Source organism: Ctenocephalides felis, unplaced genomic scaffold (assembly GCF_003426905.1).
Source record: "Ctenocephalides felis isolate EL2017-DRISC unplaced genomic scaffold, ASM342690v1 CF-g0.4_SCAFFOLD_01170, whole genome shotgun sequence".
NCBI lineage: Eukaryota > Metazoa > Arthropoda > Insecta > Siphonaptera > Pulicidae > Ctenocephalides > Ctenocephalides felis.
Window position 1 is genome coordinate 83053097 of NW_020537324.1, and position 17367 is coordinate 83070463.

Sequence of the window (17367 nt, forward strand, 5' to 3'; positions counted from 1 at the left end):
ATCGTGTAAGTTACATTTCTAGTTTCAATAAAATAAACGTAACAGCAGTCAATAAAGAAGATCCTAATTATTAAACGGAGAGGAAATGTGATTTTTTTTAAAATTTAGGGATTGTTTGAAGGGGTTGAAAATGATTTTATTGGAAGATAAATGTATTAAAAAATAATTTTTAATTATATCCTTTGATATTGAAATTGTTGTCTAGCGATAAAAGGGCTCAATGTTCAAATCCAAATTGTTTTCACTTTTGAACTTGAGGGTAAGATGAACCTAATTCCAAAATTTCTTACAAATTAGAGCACAGTAAAAAAAGTTCAGACCCAAAATCCTCCATTGACTGGAGTAAATATAAATATATATTTTTATGAATCTTTATGCTTTTTTTCTACTTCACCATGAAAATAAATTCGGGATGAATACTTTATCAAAAAGTTATTCTTTGTAATCGATTTATCAAATAATTATTTGATAAACAAGATAAATATATATATTAATAGGATATATATTATTATTATTATTGTTTAGCCAATTGTATATAGATCAACATATATGTCAATTTTTATAGTTAGTCTTTATGTAAATATGATTATTCTTCGGAAAAAAAATTTAATTCGAATGTGCTTCAATGTAAATTAATTAAATTTAACTTGAATAATTAATAATAAACGTAAAAATCTTATGACAAATTGAATGAACATATACAAATGATTTGTTCGATATACTGTAAAAGAATTTTAGATGATAAAAATATTTATGTTTAAGTGTATTATATAATTAAATGTGCATACTAATATTAATATATATAATTGTGGCATATAAATGAATTTTCTGTATGTGTGTGCAAGTGTAATTACATTGTAATTTAAAAATCATAAATAATATATTATTATCATTTAAGAATTCATAAATGTTAATAAATGTGACATCGAGAAGAAATTACTATACAAATTAATTAAATCAATAACGGGGAACATTTGTATATGTATGTTTAGGCTTTTAAATGTATTAAGATTTAATGTATAAAACAAATATGATTAAATATATATAAAAAATCAATTTTTAATAGATTTATTCTATTAAAAAGAGATTTTTTATATATGTTACAATGTACCTATAGCTTTAACTGTTTAGAAAAAATCTTCCTATCAACAATTTGACAAATATTATTATATATCTCTAAATTTAATTAATGCATTTGGAATTCTCGAAACGAGGATTAGAATGTTGTCGAAGGATCAAATATGTTACTATGTCAATTCTTAAAATTAAAATATAAATAGATACAAATTAAATAATTATGCAAAACAATTATACACATTACTTTAATTAATGGATATATGTTGTTGGATTGATTTGATAGGGCCAAATAGATAAAATATTAAAAAATACATAAAATTTGGATAAATAGTACATAAAGTTTACCTTATATCGATAAATCTATTTGGCACTATAGATTCAAATCAATAATGTACTACAAAAGAAACTATTTTTACATATCAATGTACTTTTACTGAGGAATAATTTATCACTGAGATGGTCCAATATCTATATTTATAAAAATATCAACAATTTACCCTTACGCTTGGTTTTATAAAATATTTAATCAGAACAAAAGGCTTTTAACCGATGGGTCTAGATTTATTTATTTATATATATAATTTTTATAATTTAATGTGTGATCAGCATTTATTTAAAATAAGTTTCTATATTTCTATGATGTTTATATAGGGTAATCCAAAAAATATATGTCATGTAATGAAAATATATGTAAAAAATTCAAGCAATGCACAACTCTACAATGTATCTCAAATTATATAGATGAACATAAAGTCTTATTCTATATTTGGGACTTTTAATAATGGGAAAGAGACATATTTTACAGGACTAAGATTTTGGTGCAAGTGTTATTATAAAATTGTGACAAAGGTTTTCATCAGTTTGAGTGGTTGTAATCTTATACAGTTAACCAAGTTTAGAAAATACATTTGCAACAATAGAAGTATATGTAAAATTGATATTTTATATTGATAGTGAAATTGATTGAATATAAATGATAAAGTTTATTGATTTATATTGAGAGATATGCTTAAATTATTTGTATATCACTTACTTGAGTTCAGCGTGAGTTTGCACAAGATTTTGCGGTTTCAGGAACAAATTGTCGAAAATCAACGATATCAAGTAGACATAAACCACTAAACAATCAAGTAATATATCTCTCATATTCAATTATTACGTTTTTAACTTAAAATAAAGCAGTTTATGCAAAGCGTTTTATGTATTTAACAACCATTTTAACAACTTGTTCCCTTCAGGTTGTGCAACTGTAAAATAAAATTGTGCAATTTTGATTCAACAATATATTTTCTTAGAATTGGAAAATTATACAAAAAAATGAATAAATTAGATATTTATCTGTTCTAGATATTAAATAAATATATAAAACGAATATAAAAATAAATTAAATAAATTTTGTTCAAATTTTGAATTTATATTACGATGGCAACACTGTTTTTGACGTTTAACTTCGCACGAAGGAAAAACGTTTCAGTAATGGACGACACTTGTCAGTGAACGTTAGATATAAAATAAGGTTGATTTAAGTGTTTTTATTTAACTATAATAGAATCTAATGTTGTCTTAAGTGTTTAATTGAAGTGTTGCACCTTGACATAATGTCAGTGTTAAAATTAAACGTCAAACATGTAAGTAATATACAAAATTACATCTTGAATACAATTTCAGTTGTGTAAGTGTTTTGATATAAATTACTTTTTTGTAGGATGTTTGACGTTATGGAAAGTATGTGGACATTTCCTTCATGAAGAAAAATGTATTTGTCACTGTACGAACATCAATGCTTACAAGGTAAGTCTTTTAGTTTTTATATTTATAAAAATATAATATCGAGATGTCAAAGATTTTTCTGTACTACTCCCCATTTGGAATTTTTACACAATGTCTTGTAGTACAATTCTTCTCCGATGTTGGGACAAAACGTACTTTCTGGTTGTCACGTTAAATAATAATTAATTGGTATCGATGCATTTGAACTTTAATTTCTGATCTGCTATTGTTAGTCAGGTGTGATGTTTAGGTTTTATATTTGTAATAATAATAATATCGAAATGTCAAAGATTATTCTTACTATTCCCCATTTGAAATTTTTTACACTACATCTTGTAGTACAATTCTTATTTGATGTTGGGGCAAAATATACTTTCCAGTTGTCACGTTAAACAATATTTATTTGTGGTATCGATGAATACGAGTTATAGTTTTTTGATCTGCTATTGTAAGGCAGGTTTGATGTTTAATTTTTATATTTATAATAAATATAGTATCGAGATGTCAGAGATTATTCTGAATTATTCTCCATTTGGAATTTTGACACAACGTCTTGTAGTACAATTCTTATTCGATATTGGGACAAAATGTACATTCGAGTTATCACATTAAACAATAATCAATTGGTATCAATGAATATGAACTATAATTTTATGATCTTTTAAGTATGATGTTTCATTTCTATATTTATAATAATTTTAATATTGAGATGTCAAGGATTATTCTTTGTTATTCCTAATTTGGAATTTTTACTCAACGTTTTGTAGTACAATTCTTATTCGATGTTGGGGGACAAAATGTACTTTCCAGTTCTCACGTTAAACAATATTTATTTGTGGTATTGATGAAAACGAATTATAGTTTTGTGATCTGCTATTGTAAGGCTATTGATATAATTATGATGATTATAATATCGAGACATCAATAATTATTTTTCAATTGCATTTGGAGTCTTGTCTCGCAATGCTTATTCGATGTTGGGGAACAAAAATAAACTCTCGATATCTTCTTATTATGAACTATAAATTGTGATCAGGCGACTATATGGTTTGTTTTTAATAGTATTGATAAATTTGAATAATTTGGTTTAATTTTTTCACTCTCCGTAGTCTTTACCTTCTATAAAAGGCTGTTTGCTTTACGTAATTGATAAAATTCCTTTTCTTTTAATACTAATGTCTACATTTGGCAAATTATTATTTGGCAAGTCATCTGTTTGTATTTAGACCTTTTATATTTATTATTTTATTGATTGGCATTATATCTACATTAGTGAATTGAAGAAAAACTTGAAAAATATCCAACATTTACAAGATATGACTTCATGTTTTTGTATTTATAATATTGAGACATCAAACTATTTATTATGAAAATGAAGAGATCAGTTGAAATTGATTTTGTATTGTTTTTAAATTGGAGGTTGTCCTTTGGCAATAATTCATTTATTTTGTTTTTGTACTTTGAACTGCAAATTAGAACTCCTGAGCTATTTTAACGATACTTATCAACGAGGGGACTTTTTAGGCTTTATTAGTTGTCCTACCTATATTTGATTTATTTTTATTATTAGAAACAATGCCCGAGAATAGATATTATCACTAGAAAACACATTTTATTTACTGGATAAGAAATTTTATATTGATTTTTAATTAGAACTCAAAGGTTGATCTTACAATCTTTATTCGATAAAATTATTATTATCATTTTTCAAACACCAATCAGAACTTAAGAGTTGAGCTATCTATATTTGATTTATTTTTAATATTTTAAAATTAGAGTTCATTTACTGGATAATTAATTGAAATTGGTCTTGTCTTGCAATTCTTGTTAGAACTTCTGAACTATTTCAATGATATTTTCCACCAGGAGGCTTTTTAGTCTTTATTGGTAGTCCTATTTATATTTGATTTACTTTTATTATTATAATTTTTAATGCCCGAGAAGAGCTATTTTCACTAGAACACATATTTTATCTACTAAATAAGAAATCTTATATTGATTTTCAATTAGATCTCAAAGGTTGATATCACAATCTTTATTCGATACAGTTTTTTTTACCATTTTTCAAACAGCAAACAGAACTTAAGAGTTCTATGAGCTATTGTAAATATACTTTCAAATAGTTGTCTTATCTATATTTGATTTATTTTTACTATTATAATTTATCTACTAGACAAGTAATTGAAATTGGTCTCGTCTTGCAATTCTTGATCAAGGTTGAAATAGAAAATATTATCAAGTTGAATAATATTTAAATAAGATATCTATAAAAGTGAACTATCAATTTCTTTTTAAGTTGAAATATTGCTGGGTAGATTTTGTTTATAAAAAATCAAGAATGTTTAAATTCTCTCCATAAAATTTTCGCTTTCTGAAGAATGCTCTCGGCTATATAATTCCATAAAAAAAATACATAATTGATTAATTTGTTTTCATTATAATATTTATCTCCATATTTGACAAACTCGACTTCTTTATATCTATTATATAATAGTTTGATTACATTATTAAAACACCAATTTGTATAAAATTTCAATTTTAATTATTAAAATATTATTACATCACATAAAAACTTGTTCAAAAATTACAAACGCGCTACATATATAAACATGCCTTACAAAATGCTACCGATATAAACATTCTCATAAAATGCAAATTTGTATAAATCTATTTATATATCTAACTTGTACAAAACTTTTTCAGAAAACTTTCAAAGTCTCTTGAAAAAACTCAATTAAAAATATAATCTAACTAGTATTGAAATATAATACCCTAATAGTAATAATACTTCACATATCGGAGACTGTAAAGATTGGCCAATTGTGAAAGATTTTTGTAGAGAATTTGGTGAATTTAATTTTGATAGTCTCTTGTGGAGGTTTTATCAGTCGCAGATAATTATGGCTTTGGTAATATATATATATATATATATATATATATTAGGGTGGTCCTTAAAATGGTCATTTTCGAATTTCCTTGCTCCCAGGGGCTCAAATGGTTCCAAATAGATAAAAAACAATCCTCTGAAAGTTTTAGCTCTTAATATTAACGTTTAGATAGAGCGCAATTCAATCAAAGTTTTGTATGGAGATAGCATGAAAAAAATTTCAAAAATTTTAAAAATGTTTTTTAGATGTAATTTAGCGAACAAATGAATAAATAAAACACATTCATTTGTCGCTAAGTTATACCTAAAACATTTTTTTTAAATTTTCAAAATTTTTTCCATGCTCTTTTCATACAAACTTTGATTGAATTGCGCTCTATCTAAACGTTAATATTAAGAGCTAAAACTTTCAGAGAATTGTTTTTTATCAATATGGAACCATTTGAGCCCCTGGGAGCAAGGAAATTCGAAAATGACCATTTTAAGGACCACCCTAATATATATATATATATATATATATATATTATATGCATATTTAATACAATAATCTTGATCAAAATTATTTCAATCAATAGTATAACAATTATTATAGAAGACATTAAAAATGCAATTTAATTGCAATATATTCGAACAACGTCGTTTACTCTTGCAAATTACATAGTAATTTACACATTACATTAAATATAAAATCTACTAAGCAACAATTATAAATTCGATATGTATAAAAAATATTCAATCGAACTTGAGAATGGGTAAAGCTATGCTAATAGTCATTATTAGATTGGTAATTATCTATATATTTATAGTTGTCGTTAAAACAAAGTACAACAAATGTTTTAGGAAAAATATATCGTTGAAATTGTTCTCTAATATTCGAGTTGCTTTATATACAATGTTCATCTTTGTCGTTTGATGAATCCTTTGTCGTCAACTGTTCTACGTATTGTCCAAGGAATCCGAGCCTAAGGAAAAAATAATATTATATTATTTATTATTATTTATTATTAACTTCCCGAAGGAGAAGTTTGTTTTCATCAAAAAATCCGATTCGCTAATTTTATGAAGCTAATCGAATGAGACCGAATTTGGAAAAAGTATGTGTGTGCGTGTATGTGAACAGATTTTTGCCGTAAATCGCCGTTTTCTCAAAAAACGGCTGGACCGATTTCAAAAATTTAAAAGCCATTCGATGTATATCGATGAGGACTATTGTTTGTCAGTTCTGTGCGACGATCGGCCAAGCCGTTTCTTCGTAAATAGCAGAAAAGTGAAAAGTTTTTCGTCCACGTTTTAGCCCACAATTCTAAATCGATTTTGAAAATTCAAAAATCGTTCGAAAGATATTGGTTGGAAATCGACCTGATTAGTTTTTGGTAGAGATCGGCCGGGCCGTTTTCTTGTAATAAGGTGTTAACAAAATTTTTTTCGTCGATTTTTATTATTATTTTTTTACGGTAGATACCATAGTCTTCTAGATCATACTAAAATATAACGGCCCTACGACAACTCGTTTAGCTTTCAAAATTCGTCAAAGTTTGCAAAAATTAGTATAATCTTTTTGGCATTTCATCGACGTTTGCTCAAAAACGCCTGAACCGATTTCAGAAATTTAAAAACCATTTGATGTATCTCGATGAGGATTATCGTTCTCAGTTTTGTGCGACGATCGGCCGAGCCGTTTCTTTATAATTTGGAAAAAAGTGTTAAACATTTCGTCCACATTTAAGCTCATACTACCGAACCGATTTTAAATAATCAAAAACTGTTCGAAAGATATTAGTTGGGAATGGTACTGATTAGTTTTAGGTGAAAATCTACCGAGCCGTTTTCTTGTAATTAACTGTTGAAAAAAAATTAAGCTGATTTTCATGGAACTTTTTGGGCGATATACAAGTATCATGGTCTTATAGAACTTACTGAAATATTACGGCCTTACGACAAGTAGTTTAATTTTAAAAATTCATCAAAGTTTGAGAAAATGAGTAGTTCTTTTGACATTTGTTAAAATTAAAATTAGACGATTTACTTGGTATAACAATAGAGTACTTGGTCTTAATGAACATACTAGACAATTAAAGTCCTACAAAAAACTGGCTCAATTATTAAAATTATTGATTTTTGAAAATTTGCTTTTAAAAAATACTCCGACCGGGTTGACGTGTTCGATTTTCAATAATGTTTAATAAATCCACTTCTAATACTTTTAACTACTCATAAATTAATTTATTTTTTATTGATTTAATCTATTATTTACACAAATCGGGAAGTTCATGTAACTTGTCTCAAGGCAAAAAACCAATACCAACTAGTTATTTATTCATTATATGTCCATTTACCTCTGTCCCATCTTAACTCTGTCTCCCGGTTTCAAAGCAAACTTAAAGTTAGCTGGTGCCTCGAAAACGAGCACAATGGTCGATCCCATATTGAAATGTCCTATCAGCTCTCCTTTTCCAAATCGAATCTCACTTTTGATGTTGCATTCGTTGCAATGTTCTCGTGGAGGTGGTTCATTGATTTTTGGTCGATTTTTTAAAGTCGGTAACGTCGAACGCCAACCTCTCCATCGGTTTGTGGATAAAGTTTCATCGGCGTAGACTTTTACTGATCCTACATTTGTAGCACCTGGGGGATAAAGGACAAGTGGTATTAATAAGTGAAATGAGGCAGGTGTAAATTAAGGTACTGAGGATATTTTGGGAAAAGTAATGTGACATAAATTCAAAAAGCACGATTTTTTGAGAAATTTTGTACCTAAGGTCATAAATTGAGTTATCAAGGTTCTAAAATATATGAAATGTTCTAATATGTGTTTGATAGGGGTCTATAGGTCCTAAATAGTAACTAACAAGTACATATAGGTCTAAATAAGGTTTATTTTTTTGACTCGGACAATCACTCAAATTTAATCACCAATTAAAAAGATTCGACTTCAACAGATTGACAGACTTGATGGCAATTAAAAATAAATACAACAAATATGTAGAGTTCTCAGAAATAAATTGAGGAAAACCAAATAATGGAGAATTGGGAAATACATTCATAAACTATTAAAGAAATTTATTTTTTATTTCACTTATCAGAACCAGAACAGACTAAATTCTTAAGACACTCGGTTTATGTACTTCTTCTATATAATTATAGATATCTCAAATATTTTTGAGAAAACTCATTGATTTTAGTATTTGTTGTTAAAGTAGACATGTCAAAGTATAACATATTAAAGTTTCGACTTTTTACACTGTTTGTTTTTCCGTTTAAATCTAAGTATCTCGAATATTTTTAAGAAAACTCATAGATTTTAGTATTTGTTGTCATAGTAGATATATTAAAGTAAAACATACTTAAATTATTACTTCATACAAAAATCGAAAGTATTTTTAAAAATTATATCTTTTCTACTATAGATATTCTTATGGAAGGCTTCTAGGTACTTTTTTCATATGTTTCTAAATATCTTAAATATTTCTGAGAAAACTCATGGATTTTAGTATTTGTTATCATAGTAGACATATTAAAGTATAAAATACTTAAATTACAACTTAAATGCAACGAACGAAAGTATTTTTTAAAATTTACAACTTATTTACTTTTGTTCAGGAGTATTTTTTATCGAAGGCTTTGTGTACTTTTTTCATATAATTCTAACTATCTCAAATGTTTCTGAGAAAATGGATTTTAGTATTGTATTGTTGTCATAGTAGACATATTAAAGTATAACATACTGAAATTCTAACATTCTACAACGAACGAAAGTACTTTTAAAAAATGTTTTTTTCCTACTTTAGCCTTTCCGTTGTCATATGCTTTTATGTACTTTTTTCATATAATTCTAAATATTCGAATAATTCTAACAAAACTCATCAATTTTAGTATTTGTTGTAAAGTAGACATGTTATAGTATGATATTAAAATTTACAACTTTTTAGACTAATTTTTAAAATTGCAACTTTCTACTTTAGCTTATGGGTATTGTTATCGAAAGCTTTCATGTATTTTTTTTGCATAATTAAAAATATTTCAAATATTTCTAGGAAAACTCATCGATTTTAGTATTTGGTGTTATAGCAAGCATATTAAAGTATAACATACTAAATTTGCAACTTACTACAACAAACAAAAGTATTTTTAAAAAATTACAACTTCTCTATTTTAGTTCGAGAGCATTTTCAGGCTTCTATGTACTTTTTTATTATTGTCATAAATATCTCAAATATTTCTGAGAAAACTCATCAATTTTAGTATTTGTTGTCATAGTAGACATATTAAAGTATAACATACTTCAGTTACAACTTAATACAACAACTTGAAGTATTTTTAAAAAATTACATCTTTTCTACTTCAGTTCGTGAGTATTTTCTGGCTGTTATGTACTTTTTCCTTATTGTCATAAATATCTCAAATTTTTCTGAGAAAACTCATTGATTTTAGTACTTGTTGTCATAGTAAATATATTCAAGTATAACATACTTAAATTGCAACATTTTACAATAAACGAAAGTATTTTTTAAAAAATTACATTTTTTTTACTTTCGATTATGGGTATTTTTATCAAAGGCTTTCACGTACTTTTTTCGTATAATTTTAAATATCTCAAATATTTCCGAGAAAACTCATCGATTTTATTATTTGTAGTTAAAATAGACATATTAAAGTATAACATACTAAATTTGCAGCATTCTACAAGAAACAAAAGTATTTTTAAAAAATTAAATTTTTTCTACTTTAGCTTATAGGTATTTTTATCCAAGACTTTGTGTACTTTTTTCGTTTGATTCTAAATATCTCGAATATTTCTGGGAAAACTCATCGATTTTAGTACTTGTTGTCATAGTAGACATGTTAAAGTATAACGTATTAAAATTACAACTTTATGCAACAAAGAAAATATTTTTTTTTTAAATTAAACTTTTATACTTTAGTTTACAATTATTTATACATCAGGCTTTCATGTACTTTTTTCAAATAAATACAACTTCATAGAAAATCTGCCTAAAATCAACAAGAAGAGAGAAGTACAAATTTTTTAAGGCTGGGAATAAACAGCTTATTTTTTCAGTTTCTGCATAATTTAAAAGAAATTTAATTAATCTACGTTTGTGCATTATTAAAATTAAATTCTACCAAACCAACCAAAAATATTAATTAATAATGAATGCTTTATTAAAGTTGAACGTTTGTAAAAAAATGTTTTTCATCCACTATTGATAAAAAAAAAGTTTAAAAATTACTTAACTTTGCAATTCTGTTAAATCAAAAAATGTCTACTCTCAAATTCATTTATGAAACACAAGAAAAGTAGCAGGTTTGGGGTATTCAACAAATTTTTTGATTGATATTTTTATTACTTACCTACGGCTGTAAAGCTAAAGAAACCATGTTTCCATGTTCCAACATAATGAACACGTTCGTTAAGGCAGAAGAGTCCAGGGACCCAATTTGCTATTTTTGGATTCACTGATAATAATTCACCAGGAACATGCCGTCTGAATACAGGGTTCCACACTAAAACAGAATAATAGATTTATATATTTATAAATATTTCGTGAACTATCACTTATCCTATATTTTTTACTCACCTGTTGGTGAATGGAATCTATGATAATCCCCTGGTGCCAAATAAATAACACACTGATACAATGCAGAGCTTCCATCTCGACTGTGCATAACCGTCCTGTGAAACGGATTGTCCACATTTGAAATTTTCGTTGAACTAAATTTATTCACATCGATGACTTTCATATCATTTGTTTCATCTAATTTTTCATCTGCTTGGCACCACGTTGGAGGACCCAGAAAACAGTCCAGTTTGTAAGAGACTCCTGGGGGAATAAAAAATATATAAGAGGATGATTTTATTATGAGAAACTATTATGTTACCTTTGACTTGTTCGATGTATGCTCCATCAGCAACTCCACAATGCAAAACTGTGCCATCGCAAGGTGAAATTAAACAACTATTTGGATCTATGGTTCTGGCATCAGGTTTTAGTGGACGAGAGAAAAATGATGCTAAACTCCTAAAACAAACAGTTATAATTCATTGATTCAAGTGCTGATAGATACATTTATGTATCTATATTTTACTTACCTATATTGTTTGAAATCTGTGACTAGAGCTTCTTGCATATTGACCCCAAAGGCACTGGCGTAGCACCCATAAACGACTGGTCTTAAAGGTGTAGGAACTCGACAATCAGCCAACCATCCAAAACATCTCGAGAACATTCTCAGAGGCAACGATGTGTAGCATTGTATCTATTTAGGGAAATATTACAAATTTGGTCATTGATAATGGATAATAAATATAGAGTTGTTTTTAATTGAATCTAATTTTTGATTTTCTAAAAATCAAGACTTATCGAGCTATGGGAGTCTTCAAAAAAAAAGCAAAACATAAGTGTGCATGCTTTTAGGTGATTATTTAAAAATTTTTAATCCTTAAAGCAACACAAATATATATGTAATACCAGAAATAAATAAATGAACATATATATATATATATATATATATATATATATATATATATATATATATTAACATATTTTATGAATGACTAGAAAAAAGTTTTATTTAAATAAAATTTATTAAAATGTTAATTTTGTTACTAAATTTCGCTATTGATGACACAAATTAAGAATTCGAAACATTTGTAATTTATCACTTTATTATTATTATAAGAAAGGGTGTAGTGTTTTTTTTTTCAATTACACAATATATAGATATATCTATTATGATGCTGAAGTAGAGTTCTAGATTTTTTTTAAATATTTTTGTCCGTTCTATATTGTTAAAATTTTAGTACGTTATACTTTTACATGTATACTATGGCAACAAATACTAAATTCCATGAGTTTTCTCAGAAATATTTGAGATATTTGTGATTATTTGAAAAAAATACATGATGAAAGCTTTAAGTGAATATAATCGTAAACTGAATTATATAAGTTGTAATTTTTTTAAAATACTTTCGGACTTTGCATAAAGTTGTAAGTTAAGTATGTTATACTTAAATATGTTTACTATGACAACAAATACTATAATCGATATGTTTTCTCAGAAATATTTGAGATATCTATGACAATAAGAAAAATGTACATAAAAGCCTGAAAATGCTCACGAAATAAATTATTAAAGTTGTAATTTTTTTAAATGATACTTTCGGTTGTTGCATGAAGTTGTACTTTAAGTATGTTATACTTTAATATGTCTACTATGATAACAAATACTAAAATTGATAAGTTTTCTCAGAAATATTTGACATATTTATGACAATACGATAAAAGTACATGAAAGCTTGAAAATGCTCTCGAACTAAAGTAGAGAAGTTGTAATTTTTTAAAAATACTTTCGTTCATTTTAGAAAGTTGTAATTTAAGTATGTTATACTTTAATATGTCTACTATGACAACAAATACTAAAATCTATAAGTTTTTTCAGAAAAACTTGACATATTTGTACTTATACGAAAGACGTACATAAAAGCCTTTGACAAAAATACAAAACACACAGATTGAAATAAAAGGTTTTGAATTTTAAAAATACTTTCGGTTGTTGTGGAGAATGTTGAAATTTTAATATATCATATTTTAATATGTCTACTATGTCAACAAATACTAAAATCGATGTGTTTTTTCAAAAATATTTGAGATATTTGACATTATATGAAAAAAGTTCATGTAAATAGTCACAAAGGTCAGAAGGAAAGATGCATTTTTTTATAAACTTTCGTTTGTTGTAAAATGTTGTAATTTTAGTATGTTATACTTCAATATCTCTACATTAACAAAAAACATTAAAATTAATAAGTTCTCTAAGAATTTTTCAAGATATTTATGCTTTTATAGAAGACGTACTTCAAAGTCTTCATGGACTTATAGACTGAAATATTTTTATATAACAAAAAAGTACATAAGAAAATATTTTAAAACTATTTTTGTTTGTTGTAAAATATTGTAATTTATATATAATATAGCTGGTATTACATACAGCATGCAAAATTCAAAACACAATCACTGAATGATTGCATTGTTGCATTTGCAAATCGTAAAACAAATTAAAATGGAATATGAATTCATTTAGCACATGCAGTAATTAAAAAATGTATTATGCATATATATATATATATATATATATATATATATAAATATCAAACAAGTGCTCAAATAAGATATTTCATTATCTTTTAATATTTAAGTCCTATAAAAATTTTCTTTGTTAATGCACAAAACCAATGTGAATGACACGAATCTACCCTGATGAATATGTGTGTAACGATTCAACAAAAAATCTAGACGCAATACAAACACAAAAACCAAAACCAAGACGACATGACTGTGTGATTGATTTGAATCAACTATTGATTAAAACTAATATTAATGGGGCAATTCTGCCGCAACAGAGCATATAAAATATCGATGAGTATTCCCAGAAAAATTTAAAATATTTGTAAATATTTGAAAAAAGTAGCTTTCATGTAGCTTCAGGTGAATATGATCATAAACTATAGTTATAAAGTATAAAAGTTGAATTTAAAAAAAAAAATCCTTTGTTGCATAAAATTGTAATTTAAGTATGTTATACTTCAATATGTCTACTTTGATAACAAATACTAAAATCTATGAGTTTTCTCAGAAATATTTGAGATATTTTCAGAAGCCTGAAAATGCTCACGAACTAAAGTAGAAAAGTTGTAATTTTTTAAAAATACTTTCGGTCTTTGCATAGAGTTGTAATTTAAGTATCTTATACTTTAATATGTCTACTATGACAATAAATACTAAAATTCATGAGTTTTCTCAAAAATATTTGAGATATTGATGACAATAAGGAAAAAATACATAAAAGTCTGAAAATGCTTTCGAGCTAAAGTAGAAAAGTTGTAATTTTTTTAAAATTACTTTGGGTAGTTGCATAAAGTTGTAATTTAAGTATGTTATACTTTATTACGCTTACTATGACAATAAATACTAAAATCGATGAGTTTTCTCGAAAATATTTGAGATATTCATGACAATAAGGAAAAAGTACATGAAATAACGTTGTCATGGCACCGCTCTCTTATGGTAGTGGACTCTGTGAAAATGTCTAACTATTTGCTGTGCGATCAGGCGTATTTTATATATAAACAAGCAAGGAAGAATGTTATGATAACAGAATTCTAGATCTTGCAGTTATCATAAGATTGCTCCTTGCTTGTTTATATGTGAAATACGACTGATCGCACAGCAAATTGATAGACATTTTCATTTCAATTGCAAGAACAAGCATAATAGAGGGTTGTCATGACAATGCTATTTTATAAGCTCTGTTGCGGCAGAATTGCCCCCATAAGATAGAAGCTGGCAATGTGTTCGAAAGATGCAATTGATAATGCATCCACCAATATTGCTTACTTCCATTTTATAATCTAATTTATTAAAAAACTAATATCACCGTATTTCATCCGACACACATATATAGATAGATAGCAATATCCGCTTTATTCCTGTATGTAAACTCAGAACAGTTTAGATTAGACCCTTTGCTCTATTCCTTTCCCCCGACTGACCTCAAAGTCGCTAGCAGTCTTTACATCGGCTCCTCCATCCTTTCTCCTCGATCTCCATTGCATGGCGACAATCAGACAGATTCCCAAGGGGGTCCATCTGGTGAGGACGCCTCTCCAGGTCACCCATCCCCCTGCGGCTAAAATCCACCAGTCGAAAACGGATAGAACACTTCTCCATTTCCAACTTTTTGTCATACCTTTTGTCAACGTACCACCACCACCTTGCTGGTTTCCCGAAGCATTCGTTGACCCAGTAGTACTGAAATGATGGATTCTAGTGCCATTGCCATTGTTGAGGCAGTGCTTCTGGGCACAGCTCTGGTTGATCTCGTTCCAGGCGTACTTCTTGAGACTCTTGAAACTACCCACATTCTTCACACTAAAAATAGAAACAAAATTAGATATATATATATATATATATATATATATATATATATTTGTAATTTTTTGCAGTTCAATCGTCGAATTAAAAAAAAGATTAAATAACAAAATTATTTATTCCATTAAACGTTTCGACATTTGATGTGTGTCCTCATTCAGTGATCTAAAAAACATATTGCATAAATACAAAGATGATAATAAATATAAATATATAAAACGGAGAAATTATACATACCAAACCAGGAAAAACAACAGAAAAAAATAATTATGATGTAAAATGATTGAACACTAAATTTGTGTAAAATAATAATATAATATACTATTATATTAACAAACGAGTCATTGAGGAAGCACATATTGCCTCCTATATTTTATGTTATTAATAGCGGTGCATTATGAACACTGATCAAGGTTACAAAGCAAGTGTAGTGATGGAGTGAGAAACGAAAGGGGAAAGAGAAACAGAGAAGAAATATAACAAACGAAAGATTCTAAAAAATGTATAGAATTACTTTCATGAAATTAATGATGACTTTGTAACTGTCATGTAAGAGATGAGAGGAATTACGTTTGTTGACACAAGAAGTATTAAGGGATATAAGTAAAGACTAAGCTATATTTCTAAGGTCACAATTTTTTTTTCAATGTAAAAGATGGAAGGATTTGACATGTTAAAAGTGTGGTTCAGGTTTATCATATGTTCTGAAAGCATCGTTTTGAATTGATTTGGGTTTCTAGAATTATAAATATGTTGATTAAACCTCTTGTATATATGGGAACTTTCACCAATGTAACATCTATTGCAATCATTGCAGTCCAACCTGTAAACAGAATCAATAACCCTATCAGCGGGAGTTTTTGATTTAAGTCTTTCCCCTTTCGTTTCTCACACCCTGCTCCACTCCGTCACTAAACTTGCTTTGTAACCTTGATCAGTGTCTATAATGCAACGCTATTAATAACATTATAGGAGGGCAATATGTCTCCCTCATTTCTTGTTGTTAATAAAACAGTATATTATTATTTTACACAAATTTAGTGTTCAATCAATTTTACATCATAATTATTTTTTCTATTTTTTTTCTGTTTGGTATGGATAATTTTCTCCTTTTTATATATTTATATTTATATAAACTTTGTATTTATGCAATATGTTTTTTTAGATTACTGAATGATAACACACATCAAGTGTCGAAACGTTTAATGGAATAAATAATTTTGTTATTTAATCTTTTTTTTAATTCGATGATTGGGCTGCAAAAGTATTACATATGTATCAACATCGATTTGAAGAAACTTTGTCAAAGAAACCATAGCTCTGAAATGAATTTTAAGCCAACCAAAATTTCAATAATTTTTTCTCTACAAATATCTAAAGTTCAAGTTTTTCATCTAATTTTCATCTTATTTATTTTTATCCAGTTATATATTTAAATTCACTAATCACTAATAGTTGTTTGATGCAACAAAATTACTAATTATTTTTAACTTTAAATGAATAGGTAAATAATAAACAACAGGATTTCATAATCACCTCATGTTTTGTTTCATATAGTTTTCTAAAAGCACTTTAATTTTTAAATAAATATAAATGTACTAGTTAACAAGGTTTATATGTTTACTGTTCTTTAAAAAACAATATTTACTTTTATTTTATTCTACAATCACATATAATTCTTGGCTTATGAAAATCAGTCTGAAA

At 26.9% G+C, this 17367-nt stretch overlaps 2 protein-coding genes across 4 annotated transcripts in view; one reads left to right on the plus strand and one right to left on the minus strand.

The window, feature by feature from the left end:
• The first annotated feature begins 2567 nt into the window (after positions 1-2567).
• The window catches only part of LOC113367804 (serine/threonine-protein kinase greatwall-like), a 56307-nt gene continuing 41507 nt past the window's right edge, over positions 2568-17367 (plus strand). The window contains 2 exon segments of the mRNA XM_026609384.1: positions 2568-2705; positions 2783-2868. Coding sequence (XP_026465169.1) covers positions 2832-2868 — 37 coding nt within the window. The 5' untranslated portion in view covers positions 2568-2705; positions 2783-2831.
• LOC113365719 (phosphatidylserine decarboxylase proenzyme, mitochondrial-like) overlaps positions 6523-17367 on the minus strand; it is a 39467-nt gene continuing 28622 nt past the window's right edge. Inside the window, exons 2-9 of one of the 3 annotated variants that reach the window (XM_026607245.1) lie at positions 15497-15663; positions 15285-15421; positions 11826-11992; positions 11615-11754; positions 11314-11556; positions 11087-11239; positions 8071-8359; positions 6523-6696 (exon numbers count right to left, since the gene is read on the minus strand). In XM_026607245.1, coding sequence (XP_026463030.1) covers positions 6618-6696; positions 8071-8359; positions 11087-11239; positions 11314-11556; positions 11615-11754; positions 11826-11992; positions 15285-15421; positions 15497-15663 — 1375 coding nt within the window. In that variant the 3' untranslated portion in view covers positions 6523-6617. Of the gene's footprint in view, positions 6697-8070; positions 8360-11086; positions 11240-11313; positions 11557-11614; positions 11755-11825; positions 11993-15284; positions 15664-17367 lie in introns of all 3 variants that reach the window. The other 2 variants (XM_026607246.1, XM_026607244.1) reach the window with 2 other exon arrangements.